Consider the following 14,475-nt stretch of genomic DNA (forward strand, 5'->3'; position numbering starts at 1 on the left):
GGAATCAATAATTCTTCGTCTCTTTTAAGACTAAAAAACATGTTAAAAGCTTTAAATACTCTTTTGCTGGCTGTGCTGGAACCTATGTCTAGGAAATACGTTAATTTTGAGACGTTGCAATTTATTCTTAAATCTCGAAATGCGGTCGCTAATGATGTTAATAATCGTGGTTCTATCTGGGTGTTTTGGTTCGGTGATCCTTCTAAGTTTCGAGTGTTGCATCAGTCTACGCAATATATCCTTGTTTAGCTGACGAACGTCGAGAACTATGGCATGAATTGAAGGAGCTGCTGGATGCTGGTGGACGGCTCCTTATTGTGGGGGACTTTAATACAGTCTTATATCCTGATTAAAAGAAAGGAGGGAGGTTTCCAAACCGTACTTCTATGGAAGATCTAGGAGAATTGGTTGGCGCTCTGAATTTAGTTGAAGCTGGTTTCTCGAGAAACAATTTTACCTGGTGTAATAACCGACAAGGAACAAATCGAATTTGGGCTAGATTAGATAGAGCATTGGTGTCTTCTTCCTGGATTTTAGAATTGGGAAATCCAATGGTATCGAATCTGCCTAGATTGTCATCAGATCACAGTCCTCTTCATGTTCCATTTTTTAAATCTATTTTGGGTCCAAGACAATTTAGATTTTTGAATTTCTGGGCTGAGTGGGAAGATTTTTTACAAATTGTGAAGGATGCTTGGAATTCTAGAGTGGAAGGAACTCCATTGTATCGGTTATTTTCAAAAATAAAACATTTAAAGGGGATTCTAAAAGTTTGGAACAAGGAGGTTGTGGGTAACATCCAACAGATTTTGAAGGAAGCAGAAACCAAAGTCCAAGAATATGAAACATGCTTGCTTCTTAAGGTTGGGATCAAAGCCTCTATTCAGAGTGTCAAAAATCCAAGGTGGAGTACGCTAAATGGGCAAGCAGTGAGGAGACTTTTTGGAAACAAAAATCTAGAGTATCTTGGCTACAGGAAGATTCAAACTATGAGAAACTCGATTAGAAGAATTAGAAAAGCTGATGGAACAGTTATAGAAGATCCGGAAGAAATTGGTCGTGAGGTGGTCCATGCTTTTAAAGAGCTTCTTAATTCTTCTCATAGTTGCTCTTATAGAAATTTGTTGGAGGGGTTAAATTGTAATGTAACTTCTTTATAGAATCTTCGGTTGTGTTCTCTCCCTACTGAAAGTGAGGTTATGCAAGCTGTCCAAAGTATGAATGCCCAAGGAGCAGCATGCCCAAATGGTTTCTCCGGGGTTTTCTATATCAAATGTTGGGACATCATCAAGGAAGATTTATTGAAGGCTCTTACAAATTTTTTCCAGGAAGGCGTCATTTCAAATCCGTCAATGCCACATCTATTGCCTTGATTCCTAAGGTTGAGGTACCCGTTTCCTTTTCAGATTTTAGGCCTATAAGTTTATGCAATTTTTTGTATAAAATTTTCTGTAAAATTTTGGCTTCTAGATTAGGAAAGATTCTTCCCTCCTTGATTTCTCCTGAGCAAGGTGCTTTTGTAAAAAGAAGGAATATTTATGATAATATTGTGTTGGCCCATAAAGTTTTAGATGACCTTAACTTGAAAGCTAGAGGAAATAATTTGGCGATGAAAATCGATATGAAAAAAGCTTTTGATAGCCTTGAGTGGCCTTTCTTGATGACAGTTCTTTCCAAGATGGGGTTTTAAGGAGAATTTTTGAAATTGATTTACGGATGCCTGCAGAGTGTGTCCTACTCGGTGCTAGTCAATGGGTGTTCTTATGGTTGCTTTGGAGGAGGTCGTCGTCTAAGACAAGGAGATCCATTATCTCCTAGTCTTTTTATCCTTACGGAGGAGGCTCTAAGTGTGGGGTTGAATAATCTTGTGCTTCATGGGAAAATGGAGAGATTTTCAGTTTAAAAAAAAGGTGTAGCTCTAAGCCATCTTTTATTTGTGGATGATTTAATTATTTTCTCTAAATCCACTACTAAGTCTCTTAAGGCTATTAAAGATTTTTTGGAATCCTATGAACAGGCCTCGAGTCAGTAAGTCAGCTTAGAAAAGAGTAATTTTTTTGTGGAAAATCATGTGGAACAAAGGAGAATTGTTCTTATTAAGAAAATTCTGGGTTTTCCTAAGGGTTCTTTACCTACTAATTACTTGGGCGTTCCCCTTTTTTCTGATAGAATAACGATAGATATGTGTAGGGGTTTGGTTTCCAAGATTTCGAGGAAGATGATGGGTTGGAAGTCTAATCTTCTTTTAGAGGGAGGATGTTTAACTTTGCTCTCACATGTACTTGCCTCCATCTCAATGTACCTTATTTCGATCCTACCTATTCCGAAGTCTATTTCAGACTCTTTGGAGTCATGCGTTACTAAGTTCTTTTGGGGAAGTACTGAAGGAAAGAAGAAGAATTATCTTGTGGCATGGCATAAGGTGTGCAAACCAAAGCTAGAAGGTGGGCTAGGTATTAAAACTCTTGCTGAGGTTCATAAAGCGGGTTTAATGAAAATTTGTTGGAGAATGACTAATGAAAAAGGGCTATGGATTGACTATCTTAAGAAAAAGTATGTGAAGGATGGTAATTGGTGGAATCCTTCAAATACGAAAGGCTCGAAGATTTGGAGATCTCTTCGGAGTTTTCTTCAACCAACAACTACTTTTTCAAAAAGGTTAATTGGTGATGGTGCATTGACTTCTCTTTTTTTATATAACTAGAGAAGGTCTGTTCCTTTGATTGAACATTATCCGGATGAAAATAAAAAAATTATGGTGAAGGAGGTATGGAGTAAACAGGGATGGAATGTCTCTAAACTTAAAGAGCTAATTCAAAACGAAAATGTTGTGGAAGAGATTCTTGCTTCAAACCTTCAGCAAAGTAGGTTTGATATAACAATCTGGATGGCGTCATTATCTGGATTATTTTCATCAAGATCGGCTTGGGATTCAGTGAGAGAAAGGGAAAATGTATCTCAAATCTGCAAGGCTATCTAGAAGGCTCAGGTTCCCTCTTAGATGAAGACGTTGGCGTGGAAAATCTTTCATAAAACGTGTCCGGTGGACCAAGTTCGAAAAAAATGGGGAAATTCCATGGCTTCAAGATGTCCGTGTTGTGAAGGTGAGGAAGAATCCATTGATCATCTTTTCTTCCGATGTTCTTTAACTATCAAGGTGTGGAATTTTTTCAGTTGCCATCTTCTAGGTGAGCAAAGCTCTCTACTTAAATGGGGCCTATCGAAAAAATTGCAATTTGGTATTGTTGCTGGTATGATTCCTTTGGTAATTTGTTGGAACATATGGTTAGCAAGGAATGGATACATCTTTGATAGAAGGATGCCTTCTGCCCAAGTAGTTATAAACAATTGCCTGAAATGTATAAAGGAACTTGAGGAGCATCAAATGTTCAAGCTTTCTTCTTCAAAGGAGGCAATTTGAAAACTTGAAGGCATTGGAATTTATAGGAAAGCGATTCCTTGTCGATGTATTGTCAAAATCTGCTGGGAAAAACCGCCTCCAGGATGGTTCAAACTCAATATTGATGGTTCAGTTAGAGGTAACCCGGGTATCTCAAGAGGAGGTGCTATACTTTGTGATGAACACGAAGATCTTGTGGAAGTAGGGCATTGGGTCTTCGGAGTAGCGACGAATAATATTGTAGAAATAAAGCTTTGGTTGTTGCATTGGAAAGCTTTGACTTAGCTGGAAAAAAACTAATTATAGAAATGGACTTATCGATCATAGTATCGGGTCTTGCAAGTCAGGTCGTTTCTTGGAAGCTAGAACAATGGGTGCATAAGGCAAGGACAACGATATCGAAACTTGAAGCCCGAGTAAATCATGTCTGGAGAGAAGCGAATGCTAATGCAGACTCCCTTGCTGCTGTAGTAGTTCATAGCCAACAATCTTTAATGTTTAAAAGGGTTACTGACTTACCTCTAAATGTTAAAAATGCTTATTCTGGAGATAAGCTTGTTATTCCGTAATTTCGTTATGCAATTCGCTAGGGGTCTGCCCTATGTATATTTGTAAACTTTGTTATTTTCTTTCCATTTTTTCTTGTTTATATGGACCATGAGTTTTCCTCTACAAATATGTCGAGTACTGTTCTATTTTGGAGGTAAAAGATTATCTTGGTTTCAATGGTGACATGTGGATTAATCTTTGTAATGTTTGAAGAATGTGTTTTAATCTTTAATTGTGGTGTGATAAATAATTTAGGAAATTGGGGTGTAATAATTTAAAGTTGGGTACCAATAGTAACTCTCTAAAAGTATGAGTCCAACTAGCCTTACTAAGTTAGTAAGGATTTCACCCTTACTAAGGGTCCTTGGGCTCACTTTGTGGCATCTAAAAACATAATATGATGCTCTAGGGTTAGAGATGACAAGATTTTATCAATTTTGAAAAAAATTCCAAAGAAAATAAATTATTTTTCATCTTTGGATTTTAATTTTAAATTTGGGAATTAGGTGGAAGTTCACTACCAGTCAATTGTAAAAACGTTAGATCAAGTCCAAAAGAAAATGTAATTTTTTATTTTTATTTTTGTTTTTTTGTTTTTTTTGAGAGGTCGGGGGGGGGGGGGGGTGTTCCTTGGAATCTAGAAGGTTGTGGTATTGGATTGCTAATGTGGTATGTCGTGGTGATGGTGGTGGTGGTGGATGGGATGTTGCAATCTTAAGTAGGGGGTTTTTAATTGTTTGATTTGAGCATATGCAATGCCCAATTATCACCGAACAAGGTGGTTCACTGATTACTGGCCCCTAAAACCCTAATGGTATTGCAGCTTCTAGCTATGTAATAATAGTAAAATGTGAATTGGATGTCTTCAATTCAATATGGGGCCCAAAAATTCATGGGTAGTTGCAAGTGGGGGCTTTTTGAGGGGTACTTTTCCATTAAGAAATTTTCACTATTTTCCTCAAGTAAACTTCCATATCAGGTTTTCCTTCTTACTTTGTGACTATGGTTTGAGACCCCTATATAAGCCATCGTTTCAGGTAATATTTTGTAAGATCTTGATCATTGTTGCTTTTGAATGTAACTGTTTAATCACATAAATTTTTCGTGTGTGAATGTGATTGTTTTCTTATTGTTTTTCTCTTGTTCGCATTACCATTGATTATGGTTGATCCTCAACTTCCACAATAATAACCTAATCATTTTACCTAGCAAAAATAGGGGTATTTTTTAATATGAAAACTCCACAATTTCCTTTCCAAGTAAACTTCTGTGTAATTGTTTTGCTTGTTTCTAACATAGGCCACCTTCATGGTGAACTACATGCATATCTGTGCGACAATAACTCAATCACAAACTAAATGAATATTTGGATCAATAACCCAATCCAAACTAAGCTAAACTAAGCCAAATTTACTCCTTTTGTATTTTGTAAATCAATTGAAGTTGAATCCTCAAGATCACACTTTCCAAAAACAACACAAGAACTCCATAGCAATATTAGAAGCATGACAATTAAACCCCAGCTAGCATACCCATTCCAATCATGATTCTACTTTGAGTTGTCCCTTACTTTCTAAAAGTCTTGAAACTGAAGTAGAGGTGGTGAATGATGAGAGTCAATAGCATATATTCTTCAATTTCATCTTTAGCGGAGCATTATGGAGAGAGTTATTTGGAAGGAAAGTTCTTCGATTTTATTCCATTGTTAGGATGGAATCTAGTCCGGGTGAAGAGATTTAGAAATAAGAAGTGGGAGGCCTTCTAGAAGACTCATATTCCGATAAAGATGAAAATCTTTGCTTGGAAATTCCTTCATGGAGTTTGCCCAGACGATCAAAATCGAAAGAAATGGGGATTGAATTTCGCTTCTTGATGTCCTTGTTATAACCAAGAGGAATTAATATAACATTTGTTATTTTGATGTTCTTTTTCTATGAAAATCTAGAGCTTCTTCAGCACTATAGTTTTGGGTTTAGTGCCTTCTATTAATGTCCACTCTATTTGCGAGTGGGATCGTTCTGAAAAATAATTTCAGGTTGTAGCTTGAATGACACTTTGGATTGTGATATTGCGCATATGGTGTGAAAGGGACTATATGATTTTTTAGGACAAAAAAGAAGAAATCTAAGTGATCATTCAAAAATGTTGTAGATGGCTTCAAGAGTCGGCGTTAGTCTCTGAGTATAGAAGTCTTATTTCCTATTTGAGGAGAAGACGTCTAATGGACCTTGGTATCTCATGGAAGGTTGTTATTCCAAGGACGTTGAAGTTTTTGCATTGGATAAAACCGCCTTTGGGCTGGTTGAAGCTGAATATAGATGACGCTTCAAATGATGTATGCTTTTCATCGAGATACAAGTGAGAAGCATCATCCCATGTTTTCCTCCCTCAATTTCCGCTCAAGAAACCAGTGGACTCCTCTCTTTACTCTCTCATGAAACCATGAAAGGAAGTAGGCTGAACTAACTTGGAGTCTATAAAAGGGGAAGATGAATGAACAAAAGGGGTTGGAAATCTTTTTCCTTCTCTTTTATCTCTCTCTCTCTCTCTCTTTTATCTATGTGGGTTTAGTGTATGTTGGAAGCCATTGTTATTGGAATTCAATAAACAAAAAAAAGAAGAAAATTTTTAATTGCATTCATCTCTCTCAGTTGATCTTACAACTTGGAAATCTTGAAGGAAAAAACACCATATCTTATTGTCTATTTATTCTTTGGAAGGAAAAGAGTAATAAGGTACTTCTTATTATCTTTCATTTAAAGATGATTCTAATGAAAGATAGTAACTTTATACACATTGTTGAGTGTTGATTTCATTATAACTAGTGGACTATTGACATTTTCATTTTTAACATCTCTTGAGTTTTGTCTTTTTTCTTTTCTTTTTTTTTTTTTAATTTCTTTTTGAGTATACTGCTTATTACAAGTTTGTTCAAAGTCCCCAATGAATTAGAACTTATATTGAACAATGTTTGTGAACTTGTTTGTCTATTTATTTATTTTAACTGCTTTAAATGTCCAAAGGTTGTTTTTATGGGGCTAATTTGATGTCATAGAAATTTTATTTTGGGGGAATTATTTTTGTAGTGTGAATATTGATCATTGGTAACTACTTTCACACTTGAAACATTTTTTTTCAGATTAGTTTTGGAGTATTAAAACGGTCTGTATTTTATGACTTGCTTTGGCGTATGGACCGATTTTATGCTGTAAAAAAAATAGATTTTTGGGATTGTTGTGTGAATGTTAGGAATCAGATTTTTGAGATTACTTTGACATTACAAAAATTGATTTGTTATGGTAATGCTTTTAATGTCAAAAAGTTGTTTTTAGGGGCTGGTTTGGCATCATAAAAAACTGATTTTGGGAGACTGTTCATGTAATTTTTTTTTTTCAGGACTGATTTTAGGAAGATAGAACTTGATCTCATGGGATGGTTTTGGTGTTCTAAAAACTGTTTTTTACTGATTTCATCCTAGTAAAACCAAATTCATAGGAGGCAAACCCTAACTAAATTGAGGGATCAAATATATTGCTTGACAAACCAGCTGATGCAAAAAAGCAGGACAGCATGATCCTTCTGGATATTTTCTCATAGAAGTAATGGGCTGATGTTATTTTATTATTTGTTTTACCGTCAGATTGATAGTCTTTCAAAAGATCTAACAAAATGCTAATTTTCCTTTTTGTAGGATGTATTTTGCAGTGATTTAAGGGATCCCTCTTCTATAGACTACAGTGAATCTATATTTGACTGGCTTAGAAACTTGAGGGATGAGGCACTTGAAAAATGGGAATGGATTCTATCCAGTGAATTATAAAAGAAGCAAAAAAGCCTTGTTTGGGAATGTGGCGAAACCTAACCTGCCTCATTTCAAGGCTGTTGAAATCCTTAAGGTTTGGTTTTGTGCCTTGGCCTTTCAACTTGGGGCTGGATATCTCTATTGTCACCAGGTATGTGATCATCTTGCCTTGTTTAATGTTTTAACTCACAAACTCAAGAAAAAGAATGAGGGTTTAAATGGATGTATGGGATGCAACCCTTTCCTACCCTCATGGTAATTTAATTAGAAGTAGAATATCTTTTGATGCTATTGGGCAATTAATTCCTGAATTCCACAGGCCACAGGCCACTATGAGCTGTATGAACATAATTTTTTTTTTCATATGATAAGCTAGCTGTGGAGCCCATCCAATAAGCTAAAGAGGGGGTTCAATTTGGTTCAATCAAGGTCGTAGGCTGGAAAGTTTCAGCCCCTTGGGCTGATTCTATTATCCTTCATGAACATGTATCAATAGGATGACAACAGCCTGGGAAACAATGAATAAACCTGAATGATCCAAGGAACTTTGATCAAATAATTGTGGAAAAATTTTGACCCATCTTTTTAGCAACAAAACTGTTTGATATTTCTCAAACCAGGCCATAGAGCTTGTTTTGGAACTGATAATGCCTCTCCTCATTTGGAAGTGAAATGTGGTATCTTGTCTAAGGTTTCTCACACATGTTGACCATGACTGGTTAGGAACTGGGAAGACATGCTTTACATCCATTTGAAACAAAGTGTTACTTAGACCCCGATGATCTTTCAAAAAAGAAAAGATAAAGGTATTGCTAAGATATCGTTACTGCCACCATGTTAGACTGAATCATGTGGAGTTGTTCCCACACACTTGCATGTGTCCTTGTGGTACTTGTCGTTTTTTTTTTTTTTTTAAAGAAGCAGAAGGAAGAGTGAGGGTCTCTAATCATTCCCTTTGGCTTTTCATATTGATATAATTTTCTTTTTAACAAGTGAAAGGAAGAAAATAAAAAGATAAAAAGGAAGAGAAAATTCTATGTGCCTTACCTGCTGTTTGCATCCCATGTGGAAAGGACAAATTTAGACTCATTTTTGCAATAGAATCTTTGCCGACACTGTTATCAGCTTTCTACCCGAAAGGGTCAGGAAACACATTTGAGAGGATTACATTGAAATAATCTCTTTGATTTATTGTAACTTATAAGCAATGATGATATCTCTATTTTGAATTATATGTAATTAGTATACAACAATATAGACTTGGATTGGAAGCTGTCATTAAAAGATGTGCTCAAAATTTTCATGTTAATTCTTACAAGAGAAGAAGAGATCCGGGAGAGATGGAGGAGTTATTCCACAAATTATGAAACGAGGACCACCAAAGAGACTAGGGGATAGCAAGAGATATAAGGGAGATTTAAGGGCACACATACTTCTATAGAATTAGGGTTTTTGAAATAACTTCAACAAAGGTGAAAATAGGTAGGACCTTAGAACTGGATGATATTCCAATAAAAGTATGGAAATGCATGATAAGTTTTAAATTGTCATGGTTAACTTCGATATTCATTATTCAATAATATTTTAAAGACAAGATACCGAATGAATGGAGGAAAATAATTGTAGTAAGCTATAAGAATAAAGGAGACATTTAGAGTTGTATCAACTATTCAAGTATTAAAAATATGAGCCACATCGTGGAACTAAGAAAGAGTGATTTAACGGTTAAGACAAGAAAAGAATATATTACAAAATCAATTTGGTTTTATAATGTGTAGGTCAACCATCAAAACAATCTTTCTACACAGATAAATGATAGAGAAGTATAAAAAGGAGAACAAATTAAACTTCATATTATTTTTATTTTCTTAGAGAAAACATATGAAAAAATACCCAAAAAACTAATTTGGTGGGTATTGGGAAGGAAAGGAATACCAAATGGATATATTCACATGTATGTGAGTGTTGTAACTAGTGTGAGGAAAAATGGAGATGTGAGGAATGAGTTTCCAAATACAATTGATATACATTAGGGATCGACTTTGAGCTTGTATTGTTTGCTCTAGTTATAGATGGCGTAATTGTTCTAATTCAAGATCACGTACCTTGGTGTATGTTCTTTGAGGTGGTGTATCTTATTTGTGGCTGAGGCTAGAGCAACATAAAACTAGAATTATGAAGAGAGATGTTAGAGTCCTAGGGCTTTATGATAAGAAGAACAGAGATCGATTATGTGGAGTATAATAGTCAAATTAAAAGGAAGATTTTATGGGACGGTGCTGAGACCAGCAAATAAATTGAGTGTAATAGAGATGAGAATGTTGAGATGGATGAGTGAAAACATTAGAAAATATAAAATTAGAAAAAAAAAAACGTATGAGAGAAAATGTAGGAGTATTTCCAGTAGATGATAAATAGGGTGTTTTCTATGATGGCCTATTACAACCTAATTATAAGAAATATACATGTTGAAGGTCCTGAAAGAGCTAAAGGAAAACCTAAAAGAACTTTGAAGGTAGAAAACGAAAAAAGATATGAACTTATTCTCAATAACGGAGGACTTCGTTTCGGAGAGAGTAGAATGGAGGAACAAGATTTGCTTAGCCACTCCTAATCTTTGGGATAAGGCTTTGTTGTCATTTTTTCTCACCTATTTTTGTATTCTTCCTCATATTTTTCTTGGTCAAAGATTGATGTTGTGCACTTGTGTCTTTTAGAACTTGTTCATCAGTTAATATAGTTGGTTGACATGGTCATTACAGGGAGATTGCAAGCATATAATCGTGATTAGGGACATGAGGTTGATCCACCCAGAAGACGTGTAGAACAGGGCAACTTATCCAATACTCACATTCCAACTAAAAACCCGTTTTCAAAAATGTTCTGCCTGCAGGATTTATCGAGCTACAAAGGTAATGGTGGATGATAAGTGGTCCCAAGAAAATCCATGATATTTCTGTGATAACTACTATTACCTACTTCACTACACAGAAGATTGGTGTGCGTATCTTCTTGTAAACTAATTTGTGTATATGCCTATTATGTGTTTATATCTGTACATAAATGATAAGTAAATACTTGTTAGAACTGATACTATGATCTATCAATAATATTATAGCTCTTTTTCTTAGATTTGGATTTTGTAGGAATCTTTCTAATGCATCATTGAGAGGATTCCTTGCACCAGAATTAGGCTTATTGTCCTCCCTGCAAGAAGTATATGCAATTTTTTTTCAACATTTTACAAAGAAATAGGTTTTATGCCATGTTTCAGTATTGTTGTTTTGTTTTTTTTTGTTAAATGTAAATGAGGGTAGGAAGCTAGGTCAATGGAGTGTTATTTTGCAAAATTCTGCATTATAACAATCTTCTTGGGACAATACCTAAAGAATTTGGCATATTGAAAAGTCTCAAGGTCTAGGATTTGGGAATGAATCAACTATTACTGTCGATTCCTCTGCATATTGGAAACTTGACCAGCATTATGAAAATGTAGATGGATTTTGGTTATGGATCATCTAAAATTATTTTCTATAGTTTATTTTTGCTTTCTCTGACTTGTACAACTTGAATTTTATTGCAGACACCTTCAATCTAATAGAGTGAATGGGAGTGTGCCTCCCAGGCTTGGTACTTTTAGAAACCTTGTTGAACTTTTGCTGGATAGGAATAAACTTTAAGAAACTATTCCAAGTGATAATAACTCAAGTTTGACATCTTACATGCATGGGATATAAGTATATTCTTCTTGCATTCTTGTCTTATGAGAAGAATTCCATTTGGTGATTGTGCATTAGTAATGCTATATAATGATCATTGATTGTTTTTCTTTCATAAAATTTGCTTATGGCAATCTGATTCTTCAAGCTTGAATAAGTTAGGGATGATGTGCACATAGAAGATAGGGGTGGGATCAATGGAGGATCACATCTAGGTTGGTTGATAGCGACATAGTGCTGAGAGGGACAATTTAAATAGAAAGGTGAAGAGCATTTGGTGGTGGTTGGTAAAAGTATTGGTAAAGCTATTGAGAAGGTACAAGAGGTTGCAACTGCTAAGACTAAATGTGATACCATATAGATGAGGCCTATAGATGAATGTTTGCATGGACTGCATAATCTTTTAGATCATTCAATAGCAATTCAGCATTTAAGTAAAAAGTGTTTCAACAAATGAGTTTTTTTTTTGGTATTGCTCTGGGAATAAGATTAAAGGGGTCATATCGATCATGGTCAATAGTGTTAGTTTGGTCGTCTCGCTGAAAAAATGATGGAGGTATAAGAAAAGTTTGTGTTCCTTTTAACGCAAAGATGGGCCACATAGGACAATGGGAGGTTGTTTCATTGTTAGTCAGAAGTTGTTAATGTTGTAAGGGATAGGCAGGAGGGAAGGGTAGGTAATTTGTGAAGAAGGGAGTAAATATAGTAATTTCCGTGGTTTTAAATTTCTTACTATCTTGGAATGCTTTGGCCAAGGTATTCTAGTTTTGGCCAGAGCTCCATTTTCTACTTGATAAACTTAAACTTTTGAGAGTGGTTTTTTTTTTTTTTTCACCTTGTACAAGAAGCAAAATATTCAGGTATGAATGCTTAAAATGAGCTTTAGATTTTTTATTTGAAAGAACAACTAGTAAATTTTTTATTTGAATTAGACATTTTCCTTAATCTTTATTTGGGTTTCCATTTATTTATGCTTGTATAATGGTCTTGAACAACAGGCAACCCCTGGTTGCCTTTATAAATGTTGGATGCTACTACCTGTTTAGACTACCTATTGGTGCCTTTCTTAACAAGTTCAACCTCAACATTTAGGTAAGGCACCAAACCTCAAGTTTCCTATTATAATCATCAAAATCTTACGAATGTATCAGTTTGTATAAGTTTTAGGTCTTATTTAAAATTTACACTTTGAAATTGCTTTCTATTCTTATTCAATTAAAAATATTTGTGCTTGTTTGTTACAGATTTTGGCAATGCTAACCAATGATGAGAAGCATGTATGTTATGGTCAAGAAATGGCATTGGGTTAGTTGACCTTTCATGCTTTCTATTTCCCTTGGTGATAAATTTTGAAGGTATTTATGTAGTATACATCCATTCCTTGAAATTGTAAATTTTACAATCATGCATTTAGTTTTCATATATTTACAAGAAAATCTGGGCATATGTGTTTCTACTTGGTTCATGTGTTTGATGGATTTTGGATAGATGTGTATTTATGACTTAATGAGTCTACACTAACTCTTTATTTGATTTGCAGGTGTTTCTCTATTGAAAATTACTCTCTAGCAGGAATCAATTTGCATTGCAACCTTACGCTCACATATTAGATATGTTACATGACTTTTATAGTATTTGTTTAGATGTTGATTATGTATCTATGAATATTTACTGATTGCAGGTAGTGCATTATGGTGTTCATAATTAACTATGGGAGTACAACAATGTCGGAAGATGTCATTTGAGTAGTTGATTCTATATTTACAAGGTTAGTGTTTCAATTAGTACTAGGTTTGTCACTATAAGAACTAACCCTTGTATGTTTTGTAATGTGAATATTGTGTTTTATTCTAATTATGGTGTGATAATTAATTGAAGTATAATAAGTAAAATGTGGGGTGCCAATACCATTTCTTACGAAATTGAAATGTAATAAGTGAAATTTGGGGTGCCAATAGTACCTATTTCCTGTATATAATTGCAGGTTTTATTTTGGAACGAAAATTTTAATAAAATGTTTTTACAACGTTAGAGGCAATTTTGAAACGCTTAAAATAATATTTATTTTAAAAATATTTGTTATTAGAGGCGGTTTTCACACTATCTCTAAAAATATAAAAACCGCCTTTAAATAACATTAAGTAAATTGCTATTATTAAAGACGGTTTTCAATCAGTCTTTAAAAATATAAAAACCACCCTTAAATCACATTATTTATAGGCGTTTTTAAAATCGCCCTTAAATTGCAATGATTAGAGGTGATTTCCAAACAATCTTTAAAAATATAGAAACCGCCCTTAAATCACATCTTGTAGAGGTAGTTTTAAAATCGCCATTAAATTGTTATTATTAGAAGCGGTTTTCAAACAATCTCTAAAAATTTAAAAATCGTCCTTAAATCATATTTAGAGGCGGTTTTAAAACCACCCTTATTTGGCTGCTAAAAGTAATTTGCAACACCATTATAGTGGGCAATTTGACTAAACTGGCCTTATATATATTGGAGGCAGTTTCCATGAAATTGGTGGCAACTTAAAACCACATAAAAAAACCTCATATTTTGTAGTGATATATGGTTTTTTAACTAAAAAATATTGCCACGTGAACTTGGAACATGGGATGAAATTAGGAGTTTTTCAAAGTTTTTCATTTTTGTGCGAAATTCGAGGATTTAAATATTTGGGAGAATTTTAACCGCAACATTCGTTTAGTAAATTTAGTATAAATTGATGATAATTGGACCTTAGTTGGACTTTAGTCTTTGTATGTTGACCATAGGATAGTTTTAGATTGTCGTAGAGACCGATCATCTTGATCAGGTGGGTTTGGTGCCTAACACCTTTTGAAACCCATAATTTGACCCCTTAACCATTTTTCTTATCCGTGGATCATCCAGATCCATTTTGGAGTAATTTTTGATTCTTAGACCTAAACTAGGTAGCGACTCCCAATTCTCAGAAAATCCCCCATTTACCAGTCAGATCTGACTTTTCACTATTTAGTGA

General features: G+C 34.6%; 1 protein-coding gene and 1 pseudogene across 2 annotated transcripts; both read left to right on the forward strand.

Moving 5' to 3' along the window:
- Positions 1-386: 386 nt before the first annotated feature.
- LOC147389025 (uncharacterized) lies at positions 387-1,373 on the forward strand. Its single transcript, XM_086419716.1, has 2 exons — positions 387-1,064; positions 1,161-1,373. The coding sequence occupies exons 1-2, from the start codon at positions 387-389 to the stop codon at positions 1,371-1,373; spliced, it is 891 nt and encodes a 296-aa protein (XP_086275842.1).
- Positions 1,374-3,708: 2,335 nt separating this feature from the next.
- Positions 3,709-12,696, forward strand: LOC147389026 (snRNA-activating protein complex subunit-like; annotated as a pseudogene). Its single transcript, XR_015170996.1, has 4 exons — positions 3,709-3,965; positions 7,445-7,548; positions 7,641-7,902; positions 10,514-12,696. The product of XR_015170996.1 is annotated as an snRNA-activating protein complex subunit-like (transcript).
- The last annotated feature ends 1,779 nt before the right edge of the window (positions 12,697-14,475 follow it).

The sequence above is a fragment of the Akebia trifoliata genome, chromosome 12, assembly GCF_017979445.1.
Source record: "Akebia trifoliata isolate Shusen 1 chromosome 12, ASM1797944v1, whole genome shotgun sequence".
NCBI lineage: Eukaryota > Viridiplantae > Streptophyta > Magnoliopsida > Ranunculales > Lardizabalaceae > Akebia > Akebia trifoliata.